The following is a 15,305-nucleotide window of genomic DNA, read 5'->3' on the forward strand; positions in this document are numbered from 1 at the left end:
CTTTTAACCTAAAATGAACTACTATTATTATGTAAATTTGTTACCCCTGGCAACCGATCACTGTACCCATAAACACTGATGTGAAACTTCACTCGTGGCCTCACAGTTCACTGGGATACTGTGGGGTCTCCCGAGCCTCCACCTATAAAGTCTATTCCTTACAAAACTGTACTTTCATCTCTGTGTATTCTTTTATTTCTATATTCTATTATTTTTTATTACTTTCCTTATCTTTTACAACGACTCCTGCCTAAGGGATCTGATTTTTTGCTGGGAGCGTAGCCAACTCCCCACACCTTAACATTACCTACCACTCAGTTGATATCAAGTTTTTCCAATTGCCCCAAAATGTCTTTGTTAATTTACAGTATTAAAGAAAATAATTGATATATCAAATTTAAGTCCAATCTCTATCCTGGAACACTTCTACTTTGTTGGGCTTAGATTAGAAAGACCCCCGTGAACGTGTTTACCTGTGGAGCTCTTCCCTCGGCAGGCTTTCAACACATCTTTCTGGAGATCACTTTCTACAGGGGAAGCTGATGATGAAGAATTCTGGGAATCTTTTTCATCTTCATACCATAACTTTAACACAAAAATTAGTCAGTTAACCAAAAGCTGGTAAAATAAAGTGATCTTTTCAGTATAAATGTGGGCTAATCTATGACCTAATTATACTGACAACAAAATACGTTTATAATTATGCTAAAACCAAATTACCTCAGGTACATCAAATGGAACTTCCTGGTTACTATTTCTTAGGATTTCTGCTAATAATCTTAATGTCTTCTCACGAGGAATAACATTTTCTTCTTGCATTTTATTCCAGACAGCATCAGCTCTTTGCCAGTCACCATTTATTTCTGTAGAATTTGATTAAGCAGAATATAATGAATATACTAAACAGAATTCATGAAAATATGAATTTTTTCTTTTTCTTACTTGACGTTAAAGAAAGCATTATTCCAAATGCTGCCTTCAGGGAAAGGAACCAAAAGTGATTGTGACCCAAAGGTGAGAAGGAGACTTTTTTTCTGATACCTTTCTGTATTCTTTGAATTATAAACTAAAGATACTGTACCTCTGAAAAAGCAATAACAACAAAACACCCCCCACACACATTATTGAACACTTTGAATCAAGCTGATAAAAAGTTTGTCCTTTCTAAAGCAACTGAGAAATTGCCCATTGCCAAAATCAGAATCAGAAACACGCAACAATTCAGCTATGCCCTTTAGTCTTTGCAAAGATCATAGATGCACGTACACTGTATAGGATACAGCTGCGGGTCTAACATGATTGAAAGTATTCACATATATGATTCTCTTTAAAATTGACAAGTCTACAAACCCTTTTCACTTAGTTGAGTAGAGGGAATTGTTTGTGTCTCTTCTGTTGAAGAATTTTCTATGACATTCTGTGATAGGTATTAGATTTCTTATCTTAAGAGATAATCCTATCAGATTAAGTATTACACGAAAACAGGAAGTCTATTGAAAAGAGGCAGATTCCTTCATGTTGAAAAAAACCCAGTTCCTTCTATGTGGTAATCCAGTCTTTATAAACAACAAGAGTTAGGAATCAAGACTTCATGGTTGAAAAGAAGAAAGGCTCATTTAATTTAGTAAATTGATTTCTGCTTGTGAAAACTAGAACAAGATATGAAAAATGTCATATGACATTAAGTTCAACACAATTATTAAATGCAAAGAAAACCTGTTTCAGATGTCTTTTTAAAAATTTGCAAATATGTGTAAGAAATATCTAGCTCTAGGAAGGGGGGTTTGTTTTAGAGCATGAATGTTCCAGAAAACACAAATAAATTTGTTCCTCAGCATTTTAGAGGAAAAATATCAAAATGCTAAAACAAGTGAGATTTTCCTAGATTTCTCCCCCTTTAAACAAAAAGTAAGTTTTTAAATAACTCCTGAAAGGAAAAAAATCAGAGAACAAAACCCAAAACATTCATATTCCATCAGAAATCAGCAATAAAGAAAAAGGTAAAAAACAAGTAGGAAAATTCCCCTGGGTCACACATAGACTGTAAGTAAACTTTGACATAGACTATACTGAAAAGAGGCCCAAATAGTAGAAATTAACCTAAAGTTTAGAGTGATTTCATACATACTTTGATAATAAAATCAGTCAAACTATTATAAAACCCTTACATTGATAACTGGTTTTCAAAACAAGACTCACATGAGCTAATTATGATTTCGCTCATTAAAATGTTCTTATGTAATATAAAATTCAAGCATTCAAGTATGTGAAACCATAAAACTTATTTGATTAAAAAAAAAATCCAAGCCTGGGAATCTTTATTCCATAGAACGGAAAAAGTGGAGCACTTCTGTTCAATGCCAAAGGGTAACTGTGGACTGTGAGGAAGACAGTTACGAAGGTTTCCAAGAGCTGGTAAGGTGCTTTTATAAACGGGATTGATTTTTAAGCTAACAACACTATTTCAAACAATGAAGAAAGGGAGGCTGGATGATCTACAATCCTGTGCCTACAGACTGTTAGAAATCTGGGAAGATAACTTTCTTTTTTTAAAAAAGGTACAAAATGATATAAAAAGCTTCTACTTTGGGAGGACAGACATTAGAGAGATGCACCTGTAAAAATGGACTAGCAACTTACAAAAAGAAAATATTTCAAAATACAGATTAGATTTGGTGTAATATGCATGAAACAACTCAGTATACATTTTTTAAAGAGAAAAAGTTTCCTAGAAATGTACCTGGATCACAAAATACAAAACAAAAATTTGAGGTAATTTAACCAATCAATGGTCAAAATCTGCAGATTTATATTATTCCTTGTGGGTTTAAAATCCTTCTACTGACACAATAATGATCATACTTCTTATTCAAATAATCAGGCAGCCACAAACCTGGGCTGGGACCAGGGAATGGACACTCTACCTCTATAATCATCACATTACTTTCCTGGTACTCACAGTTTCCTCTTTAAAAAAACAAGAGGACACACTGTTCTAAATGACCTCTGAAAACTCCTAAGCTATAAAACAAAGATTTTTGACACTATTAGTGAATTTTACAAGAACAGATATAGTTGTAGGGTATGTTTTATAGCTATATGACTAGAGTGTAACTGTTGGCACTTTACATATATGCTCTATGGTATTGAACTAAGAGATGAGGATTTCTAGTTCAGGGTTTTAATCATAAAGCTGATAGTTTGCACACATTACTGATATGATGGGGCAATTTCCAAATTCCCCATTGTCAGTCATCTGATTATGGTACCTAAGTATCATTCCCCTCTAAAATAAGGATTCCACGTCTGGGACAAGAATTATATAATATCAGCCTGGGTTGTCTAGTTATGCCTGAAAAAAAGGGGCTATCAAAGACTAATAGGGTGTGACAGACAACACAGGAGCCGATATTCCCACTGGCCAAAGATGGGATAATTTGAACATTAAAAAAAATGACTAAAATAAATTAATATACAAATATATTTTTTAAAAATGAATCATTAAAAATAAAAAAATCACTCAACTTTGGAGGTGTCAAGGACATCAGTACTTAAGATTGGTAATTAAAGGAAGAAAAATCAAGTATTTATCTCTTCCTGTGAATTTATTTCATATCCTTAAGTTGAAAAAAGGAAGCCACAGAATATAATGTAGAGCATGAAACATGTAGAGTATAAAACAATCAAAATAGAATATAAAGTAATAGGTGCATTTGTAAAATATATATGGACATAAATGTAGAGAGAAGAAGTTCAAAGGATGGCCAAGTGACAAAGTCATCTCTGTGTCAGGGAGCTTGGGGGTGAAGGTGGACACAATGACATTTTCACATTCAGCTAGTACACTATTATTTGAACCTTTGGCAATTAGAATACATTCATTTTACTTGTGCTAATAATGGAGAGGGAAAAGGCCACACAGTGTGAAAAGAAATGTCAATGGCTATACATACTTGAAGAAATAACATAAAAATAACTCGAGTGAGAATAAATGCTGAGGTTGTAAATATTTTAAATAGAGTCAAAGAATTTTTATTGCAGAATTACAAATGTAAGGCAACTTTATTTTTGGATAGAGTACTTTATGTATACAAAGAATAAACTAACCTTTATTTTGCATATGTAAAGAAGAAATTGAAGTGTTTAGAACATAAGAAAATGTTTCGTAAGAAGGTGACAATATTGTCACTTAGAAATAAAAGGATATTCCGTAAGCAGGTATGGGAGTTATTTCATTCATGTAATTTTTGTTGTAATTCCAGGACCTTATTTTGCAAGACTGTAACAATGAAAGGTCAAAATGCATTGGAATGGATAGAATTAAAGTTTGAATCATGACAGATCCTTGTAACAGACCATGTATGAACATCATACTATATCGAATCAGCAAAAAATGAACGCAGTACTAAAATAGCTAGTATTTAAAAGTATAAGACTTATATAGTCCCATGGGTCTGTATCTTTGCCTGTATCTTTGTTTAGTGCATCTTTCTGTAGAATGTAATTCACAACAAAATTTAGTGTGTACGGGTGTGTGAGAGACACTGTTTTAAAATAAAGTTGCTTTTCAACAGACACCCCAAATAACTAATCCACCCCCTTTCAAGTACTAAAAATCACATCATGAAAAAGAATTCCACAATCTAAAAATCTACTTTTTCAGAAATCCACCATCTAAAATATGGATTTTTCAAGTATAATAGGACCACATTTCAAGTATCATTCCATACCATATGCTGCTCTCTTTCAAATAAATTGAGTCCCTGTAACAATATTTAAGTAGTGATCCAAGTCTAGGGGCCTAATGGAGAGAGGGATTGCAGGAGGAATAGCTTGCTTTTTCTTCAGAAAGCAAAGGATCAGGGCCATTACAACCAGATCATCTACTTACAGCACTAAAGAAGGTGGGAAATATACAAATGGGATTAGAAAGTGTACTTCCCTGTAAGGACTCCACTAGCTTCCAGCCTCAGAAGAGGCCATCTACACCCTCTGAGCTCCTCAGACTATTGGCTCAAATACAGAGCAAGAAGAAATTGGAGGCAGGTGTCTAACAGAACAGATAGAGGGGATTAAGGAGAAGAAAATGGTATTAAACCCAGAGACTAGAACCTAAAAGTTTTCTCTTTTCTTTGTTTCATTTTTAAAAAACAACAGTATAAGTTCATCTGCATAGGAAAAAGAAGTTTGTGTGGCCGGCCACCTCTCAAGCCTCCCTGGACTGCCACTGCACTTCATACATTCTTACAGTTGTTCTTAACACCCTGCATGATAAGTCCTGGTTATGGGGGTGATTCTCAGCAGAGTGCTACCTTTGTATCTGCAGTGCCTACCATAATATCTAACACAGTAAGGGCTCCACGGATATTGTTGTCTAAATGAAAGTTTATCTAGTCTTCTATGAGGGCTACTTTAAATGCTAAGACACATTTGGATTTATAAAGTCAGTATTTCTGGGTCATGACAGGTAGTTAAAAAAGGGGATTGTTATTTTTTTGAAGTTTGAATACAATTAGAATTTAAGCATGAAATAGTTCTGTAAAAAGAAGAAAAAGTGGGTGGAGTAGGCAGTTAGCACTCAAATACAGGTCATAAACCACAATTTAAGGACTAAATGCCTAAAACATAAAGCTTTTAATTCTATACATTCAACACCAACCTCAGCATTGTGTATGAGAATTTGATCATCATTCAAGCCAAAATTTTAAGAATTACACAGTGAACTGAGAACTTTAGTACAACCAAAAATTAGAATTTTCAGGCAAGTTTTATTTTACTTACACCATCAAGATGCAATAAAAGGCTTCCAATGAGAATAAATACAAGTTCAAAAAGACAAACAAATCAACTTACTCATTGCGGTCTATGTTTGGTGAAGGAAAATTTGCCATGACAAAAAGAGAACAATAAATCTAGATCAAATATCTATGAAGTAAAAAGGGAAAACTCAGACTGTTCTAAGTGTGTTCCCCTCTACCCAAATATGCTAAAAGAGACTGTAAATCTTTCCAAAGGGTCCACTGCTATACACATATTAGAACATGGTTTGATAATAGAGGTCAAAAATTTCAGAAATGTCAAATACAAATAACTAGGATTTCAGCCTAAGGAAACAATTACAGGTGTGAACAAAGATTAAGGTACAAAAATGAATAATGTAGTATTGTTTTATAACATGGAAAACTGAAATCTATTCACATGCCCAGTAACAGGAGACTGGTCCAGTAAATTCAAGTATATCCATTCAGTATATTAGTCATCTGTAGGTGACTATTTATAAAAAATGTTTGTAATATATAACTGAGTCAAAAATATAATATGGTCACATAAAAACTGTTTAGCGATGAGTTTCAATATACATATGCAAAAAGATCTACACATAAGAATGTGTTGATGGTTACCTATTTATAAAAGTGACTGATAAATCTACTTGAGAATTTAAACAAAAAGAAGAAAAAGAACAGTCTTTCCTCAAAAGTCCTAGTAAATTCTGTGGTTCTGAAGTTTTCTTACCTTCTCATTATTGCAGTAAAAATGTCAAAAATTATGGAGATTGTATAGTGTCTAGCGATCAAATGTAACATTGTGTGATCAAGTTCAATCTATTCTCTACCTGAGCCTCTGTTGAAGATTCTGCATTTGACATTCTTTCAAAGCTTAATACTCTTTTCCTGTCACTGCCTTTGACAGACTAGATAAATAAAACGTGAGGAATAGTTAAATCACTTACTATATAGTTTTAGCAGATTGTAGTACATCTCGTCTCTATCACATTCAAATAGCTTCTGTGTCAGCTCCACTAATTTTTCCAGAGTTTCAACCTTAAAAATAAGATTAACAGATGAATCTACATTGTATGAAGGACGTATTAATATTTTATTGCTGACAAATAGCAGATGAATAATCCTCCAAATTTGCTTTATCCAAAGGGCAAATTATCTTTACTTCAAAAGTTAAAGGACTGAGCACAATATGAATGTACTTTATGCCACTGAACTGTACACTTAAAATGGCTAAAATGATAAATTTTATGTTATGTATATTTTACCATAATTAAAAAAATTTTTTTTAACGTTCAAAGGCTGAAGGACCTTTTGGAGTCAAGAACACAACATGAATATCTGGTTGAGGCCACCTCCACAAATACACATTGTGGAGAATTCAAAGATATGTGGAGCAGAGAACACGGTGGGGAGAACTCAATGAGTGTATCTTACATTAATAAAAATACTCCCCCACCTAAACGTTACACTTTCCCTGCCCTGTGGCTTTTACTTGGCATGATGTGAACAGATCCCTGCCCTGGAGGAGGGAAAGCAGAAATTCCACTGGGCTCCACCAAGCAAGTCCTCCAGCCACTGAGGACTGATGCAGGCTTAAGTTGCCAAGGACACAAGGTCAGCCTGCTACAACCAACAACTGGGATAAACCAAGCCAAAATCTTCAAGGCCCAGGTTAACATTTTTAGGGTTCCTATCGTACCTCAGAAACACGAAATAAGCTCTTGCTTATTTGAAAAGCAATCACTGCTTCCACAATACTTTATCTCTTGAAATCCCCAAATGTTCCTATGACATGAAGGACACTAGCCTTCTACTCACAGTTTTAGGTGATTGAGATGTCAGATATCAAACACAAACCTGATTGTTTGTAATACATCTGTCACAAAACCACTTAAGTCTTGCAGGTCGAGCTCTGATGCCTGGAGTCTATAAAATAAAATAATCATACAGTACCCCAAGTAAGTCTTTAGCTAAATATTAATTTTTCCTTAAAGACAAATGGTTTTCCTTCTAATGAATTTGCTGCCAAATACATGCTAAACTTATACTAAACTAAATTATAACTATACTATATACAGTAGTATATAACATACTAATATATACTAAATTTATACCATAACTGCTAATAAGCTATAACTTAATCCCACAGTTATCAAACACCTTCAAGTGAGATTAGAACAGAGCATAAGACACAACCTTTGTTTAACGTATATCTAGAAGATGCAGGTTATTTCAAAATACTGCTTTGCAGGTCAGTGTTCATTCCTTAAACCTTTAATTAATAAAATGGTTATGCTTTCTTTAGTCTAAAACAGTAATAAACTAAACTCTGAAATATGTCAAATAAAACACATTTGTGGGCATGAACACTCACATGTGTGCTCTTTCTCACTCTCTCGTACACACACACAAAAATCACTTCAGATATCCCAATAGATTCAGGAGACAAAAACTATTAATATGCTACACAGAATTATTAACAATTGTCATAATAATAAACCAATGGCTTTACTTTGAAAAGAAACATGCTTTCCAAAATTTACAGTGATAAAGGTATTCTAAAGACTACTACAAATGTTTGCCTAAGCATCTAAAACTAAATACTTAAAAGAGTAAAACTAGCTAAGTACTTAAAATTTGTTCATAATCTTCATTTATTTCAACAATTGAGACATATATCTTCAGTTAGAAATTACTATGGTTTAGTCATTAAGTCTGGGTTCAAAGCACTCATTTTACAATTTTGGATGCTGGAATAACAGACAAACCATTTCAACATAATTCCAAGGATTTGTCACTCTAACTATAGTATTTTCATCATCTGTAAGGGGGCTTCACCATTAAATACTACATTTCAATCACAGCATTATGATAAGAAAACTACATATTCATTAGCCCTGGCTGCTCCACTCTAGAGGAGGTAACTTTACTGCTTTCTCCACTTAGCTCTGTTGATGAAACCAGGTATCCCTTGAATCTAATCTCTTATTTATAAGTCCCCATTATTTTTAATTTTAAAAAATAACACTGTACAATGTTAAATTAAGAACTGAGGCAGAAACTAACATCTTGCAGGTTTGGTGGAATGACAGAAAAAATGGTATAACAGAAGTTGGACAAGTGCTCTTATTCTAACCATATAAGTATCCACATTTTGGGATATAAGAAATAAATGAATAAATTATTGAAATATATTCTCAAATGCCATTAATATCTTCATTTAGACATAATTTCTACTCAAGAATTTTCTTACGTCATTTGTTTTGTTTCACATGCATTACATGGCAAATGAAACCAACATCAATGTATACAAAAAGCCCTTGGAAAACTAGCAAATAATCCTCTTTAGAACATGGCGAAATACAAGGGCTACGTTCTCTTACAACTTTCAATATTACTGTTGATACAAATGCTAACGATCCAAACAGCACAACTTTTATAGCAAACTCTTTCTGTTTGTGACTGATTAATCTGCCTGTCACTGGCAGGACAGCTTATTTATACCGCAGATCTTCCTATGTTTCATTTTGAAATTGAGAGCTGTTTTCACATATAAATCTCAATCATCAAAAGAACATCTAGGTCAGATTAACTAAATCTCCTAGGCTGCTGTAATAGTCAACATTTCTGGCTTATCTCTTAACATCTTATTGAATTTTAAACACTACAAGTTGAAAGCAGAAATAGAAAATGTAATAAAAACACGGAGAACAGAATTCTAATTAGGATGTTAAGTATAACATCAAAAACCAGTTAATGTTAATTAAAACAATGAACTTACCTCCAGTTCTTTCTGTTTTTGCTACATACAATCTATTTAATGGATAGTGAGGATAAAATAATTATTTTAGTAGAAAAACTGGCATGTTTGTTTCCACCTGGGTTACTATGCTTCAAAAACCACAACTTTCTGCAGTTACAATTCAGGACTAGGTTCATTTGTACAGGGGGAAAAAAGTGATCCCAAATCAAAAATAATTGTCATTACTCTAATTTTACTACATTACTCGGATGTAAATTTGCTAGTATCATAATAAGCTTCTATGTATACTAGTAAAAATAGAATATCAAATAATTATCACCTTTCAAGTGAAAAGAAATAAACTATTTTCTACTGCGTTTCAATTTCTATCTCAAGGAAGATTATCTTAAATTTGACTCAAACACAAAATCAGGCCATGGATACTGACAACTGACTTGTCTTTTCTTCTGTCTTTTTGGATGACTTTACTGCCTCGTCTTGATTTATAAGCAAAACCTGGAAAAGCTACAAAAATAAGTGTTTTGTGGTTTACCTAGAAATAATATGAAAAATATTGCTGTTATTTTTGGTGAAGAAAATAAATTTTGTATAGTTTATTTCAATCTAAAAAAAAATTGACTCAAACAGAAAATTTCAACTGTTTTTTTCTTGCCACTATTGCTCAAAATGTAAAATGGAGAAAACAACAAAACCCCACCCTAACCTCATGTCATGTAGTTAGAATAGTAGAAGGAAAAGTCATGTGCACAAGGGCTTCAAAGAGGGGACAAACAAAACCAAAAACCTGCCGGCACAGTGGTACACGCTGTAACGCTGTAGTCCCAGCTACTCGAGAAGCTGAGGCAGGAGGATCCCTAACTTAAGGCCATGAGTTTGAGGCTGTGGTGTACTATGATTGCACCTGTGAATAGCCACTGACCTCTAAAGCCTAGGCAACAAGAGTGAGACCCTGTCTCTTAAACAAAACAGAACAAAACAAAAAAACAAAACCAAAACCCCAACCCAAGTACAGCTGACCCTCAAACAACACAGAGGTTAGGGGCACTGCCCCTCACCCCTGCAGTTGAAAATCCGTGCCTAACTTTTGACTTCCTAAAGACTTAACTACTAATAGCCCACTGTTGAATAGAAGCCTTAAAGATAACATACACAGTCAATTAACACAAGTATATTTCAGGTATTATATACTGGATTCTTACAATAAAGTAAGTTAGAGAAAAGAAAATATTAATATCATAAAAGAGAAGACGTTTACAGTACTGTTTTTATCGATACCCTAAGTTTACATCATCTATTTACAAGATGAATTTCTGTCTATCTGAAATGGTAGGCAACTGCAGCTGCAGCTGCAGACCTCAATCTACAGTACATACAAGCAATTCAAGTTTCTCTTGTAATATCATCACTTTTCTCTGCTTCTTGGGAACACCTCCAGCATCACTAGCGGCACTGCATATGGGTCCCCTGGTGTTATCCAAGGTTTATGGATGAAAAATAAGCAAGAGTTGACTTTTTACCGTGAAATGCAGTTTAGTGGGGAGATGAACTGCTCACAGGAGATGATTAGTGTCACAGAGTATTTTAAGCAGATACTGGGAACACTTAAACTAACCACAACAGCAATAAGAGGTAGCTACGAAATTATTACAGTAGTACAGTATTACCATAGTGAATTTTATACAGTTATAATACTGCATCTTTATGTTTTTTACATTTCTTTCATGTACAGTCTCTGTGTGCATAAGTTTTGATAAATTTTAACTTTTTATAATAGATTTGTGTATATTTTATGGTAATAAATGATAAAATAGACTAGTATCTACATATTTTATCCATTTGTGACATATCTTTTTCTTAATTTTTTCATTATTTCTAGGCTACACTGTTCATTTGTGCATTTTTTCAAATCTCCAAAACCTTTTCCAATGTATTTCCTGGAAAAAAATCTGCATGTAAGTGGACCTATGCAATTCAAACCTATATTGTTCAAGGGTCAATTCAGTTTATCCGCATAGCTAGCACAGAGCAAGAGAAGAAAAAGGGTATCATGGCACATATTAAACATTTTAGCATTTGTCCTTTTCTCTAAAATCCTCAGAGACAGACTTAAAAATCATGTCTCATAAGGAGGAAAACAGGCCAGGCAAATCAAATTAACAATCTAACTATCATAAACTACACATGATCCATTTGACCAGGTGTTACAGGAGATATTAAATGAACTACCTCATGGGGGGGTAAAAATTAGCATGAGAACTGACATATTTTGAAATTGTGGAGGTCAAGGAAAAAAATCTAGCTCTAAAATCCACTTTGTATATATAGGATCCATTGTGGCTTATTAAGGAAGGCAAATTGAAATAAAACCCTGAATTTGATCTAGTAAATAACAAAAGGAAGAATAACAAAGATTGGGAGACCACTGGAATCTAAACTTTTGGTCTTAAACCAGAAGCCATCAAGAGAGTTTGTCTCCCTCTGAGAAGACATCAAATTTACTCTGGCTGCAATATGATGGAAGGGAAAACAGCAGATAAGAAGAGAGGGAAAAGTCAAGAAAGTAATTTCAGAGAAAGGGTAAATTGTTTTGATAGTTCAGATATTGAGGGGTCAGGAGATTGTGGAGGTAGGGATGGTAGGTACAAAGGAACCAGCAGAAAACTGGAAATCAGCGCCTGATTTCAGATTCCATGGCTATTATAGGTTGAGTCTCCCTTATCCAAAATACTTGAGACCGGAAGTGTTTTGGATGTCAGCTTTTTTTTTATTTTGGAATATTTACATTGTATTTACCAGTTGACCATTCCAAATTTGAAAATTCAAAATCCAAAGTGCTCCAATGAGCATTTCCTTTGAGTGTTATGTTGGCACCCAAAAAGTTTTAGATTCTGGAGAATTTCAGATTTCAAATTTCCAGATTAGGAATACTCAACCTACACTAACTAATAAACAAGCTTCACATCCCATACTCTGAACTTAAGTTTCTTTACCCGAATTACATCTCAAAGTTGTTTTGTGAGGCTCATATGAAGATGTACATGACTGTTATCAGTCATATTGTTTAACTGGTAATCTAGGTTTGAACCCCAGGGGAAGAGGTTGGAATAAGATACACTAAGTTTAAAGCAGTATATCTTACTTATCTTTGTGTTTGCATGGACAACCTAGCAGTGGCTGAGACATGGCAGGCATTCCGAAAGTGATTACTAAACTGCTCAAAGGGTTAAGGATAAAATTAAATATTTCCTTATAGAAACTTTTAATATGGTTATTTAACATTTCATACCATTATTTAACTTTTTATATTTGTGTATATAGTCTCTCCCTGGATTTAATATCTGGTCTTGAAACACAGAATGAGTAATGCACAAAGTTTTACTTTATTTAAATGATTTGGCAACACTCTCTTCTTGGGAGATAGCTATGTTAAAAGATAATAGACCAGAAGAAATAAGTCATTTATTGTTTGTTTGTTTACAGAGAAATATCATCTTATTTTACCATCATATCTAGCTTTAGAAGTGTTGGAATAGAACTCAGGAGGTCAGGTTTTAGTTCAGTCTCTGCTACTATGAACCATAAAGTTAGAGGTCTCATCCATAAAGACATAACATTACTGTCTTTATGTATCAGGGGACTTAAAAATGGTAATGAGGCTGGGCGCAGTAGCTCACACCTATAATCACAGCACTTCGGGAGGCCAAAGTAGGAGGGTCTCTTGAGGCCAGGAGTTCAAGATCAGCCTGGGCAACATAGCAAGACTCTGTCTCTACAAAATAGTTTTAAAAAATTAGCTTGGCATGGTGGTGCATTCCTGTAATCCTAGCTACTTAGGAGGCTGAGGCAGGATTGCTTGAGCTCAGGAGTTTGAGGTTATAGTGAGCTGTAACTGCCACTGCACACCAGCCTGGGCGACAGAGCAAAACTTTCTCTTAAAAAAAAAAAAAATGCTAATGGCATTTGACCCATTTCTAAGAAATGATCCTAAGTGAATAATCTGAAAGCCAGATATGCCTGTAAGTAAAGATGTGAATTATTATTATTATTCTTATAATAGTGAAAATTTTTCTCAAAGGAGAAAGGGACAAATTAACTTTGGTTCATTTGTAAAATGGAATTATATGGCCATTAAAAATAATGCTTAGAAGAGTTCTTAATTATATGCAAGGAAATGAAGAGGCAGTGAAGAAGGGTGAAGAAAGCACTAAATAAGTTAGACGATTCAATTCATTGCAATTACATGCAAAAGAAATATACATTGAATAAAACGTCAGAAAAACCATGAAGAATAGTGAGTCTTTATACTCTGTATATTTTAAGTGAGAAAATGTGCTAAATTTTAGTAGAGTCTATACACAGGGGAAAAAATCAGATAGATCATCTTTACTGGCAAAACACAGAATATATTTCACACACTGTATTTACCTGATATAATCATGTAAGTTTATAAAACTAATTTGTGAACGTTTCCTCAATGACATGTTTCATTCCAGAACATGCCATAAGAACAGAAGAAGAAACTAGAGATAGTTAGCCTACAGAGGATATGTCTGCAGGAGACACAAAAGGGTTGACTTCAACACAGGAAAGAATGTCACACAGAAGGAGGGGAATCAAAGTAATATTTATTAAGTGTTTAATAATGTACCAGACACTCTAGATATCATCTTACTAGTGTTATCTAACAAGAGTCCTAAGAAGCAGAATAAGGATAAAGGGTAGAAGCACCTCCTTGCCTCAGGGCCTTTGCACAGGCAGTTCCCTCTGGCTGGAATGTTGTCTCCACTCTATATAGGGCTGGCTGGCTCCCAATTCATCTTTTAGTGCTGATCCCACATATCACTACCTCAGAAAGACCTAGTCTGAAATAGGTCCTGTGTACAATGTTTTGTCTTACAAAAATTACTGCATTTTACAGGTTATTTTTTTAAGGTCTATGTCTTCAACTAGACTCTAAGATGTGATAGACAATTGTTTGCTAAAGGAAGGAGGGGAGGGAGAGATGAGGGAGGAAGGAAGAAAGGAACAGAGGGAAGGAAGGAAGAAAGGAGGGGAAACTGGTCAAAGTGGAAAGTCACACAAATGCTATTAACAACTTTAGCTTTAAAAACTTCATTCTAGAAGTTTCAGATGAAGAATCTGCCAGTGATAACCCTTAAGAGTTCAGGATAGGAGATGCTGTATCAGATCTAACTCTCATGCCTCTGTTAATTAATCCTACCTTCTGTTAACTAAGGTCTGTAAGTTTCAACCATGTATCATTTGATGTGACTGAGTAAAGTGTCTTAAAAATCCCCACAACCCCTGTCCTGAGTCGGATCTTTATCTTACCGCCTCAAACCCTCTTTAATCTATCCTGCAACCTTCTGCTTGTATAAATTTCTTTTTAACCCTGTTTACAGTTCATTGTCTTCTGAATTAACTCCAATTTCCTTATTCTGATACTGAGGGTCTTTAAATTCTGGGAACAATCTACCCCTTTAAAATATTTCTCACAAACGTTATACCCCAGGATGCATGAACTATGTAGAGATTTCCCTTTTCTGCTTCTTTGCTCTACCTCTAATACACTTTCCAACCCTATCAACCTCCCAAATGCTAAAGTGCTACCACAGCCATCCATACCCTATTTCCTCCAGAAAGTCTTTCCTAATTTCCTACACTGGGAATAAGTTCAACTCTTGAACTCTCCAAACTACTAATACCTTTCTTATAGTGGGGTTTATGTATCTTCATATATTAATTTCATTTTCAAAGGG

The 15,305-nt window shown here is 34.3% G+C and overlaps 1 protein-coding gene across 3 annotated transcripts in view; it reads right to left on the reverse strand.

The window, feature by feature from the left end:
- LRPPRC (leucine rich pentatricopeptide repeat containing) overlaps positions 1-15,305 on the reverse strand; it is a 102,916-nt gene that overhangs the window by 29,564 nt on the left and 58,047 nt on the right. For all 3 annotated transcript variants that reach the window (XM_045549502.1, XM_045549503.1, XM_045549501.1), the window contains exons 26-29: positions 7,641-7,709; positions 6,731-6,821; positions 721-863; positions 474-585 (exon numbers count right to left, since the gene is read on the reverse strand). In XM_045549502.1, the coding sequence (XP_045405458.1) occupies positions 474-585; positions 721-863; positions 6,731-6,821; positions 7,641-7,709 (415 nt within the window). The remainder of the gene's footprint in view (positions 1-473; positions 586-720; positions 864-6,730; positions 6,822-7,640; positions 7,710-15,305) is intronic.

This window comes from Lemur catta, chromosome 4 (assembly GCF_020740605.2).
Source record: "Lemur catta isolate mLemCat1 chromosome 4, mLemCat1.pri, whole genome shotgun sequence".
NCBI lineage: Eukaryota > Metazoa > Chordata > Mammalia > Primates > Lemuridae > Lemur > Lemur catta.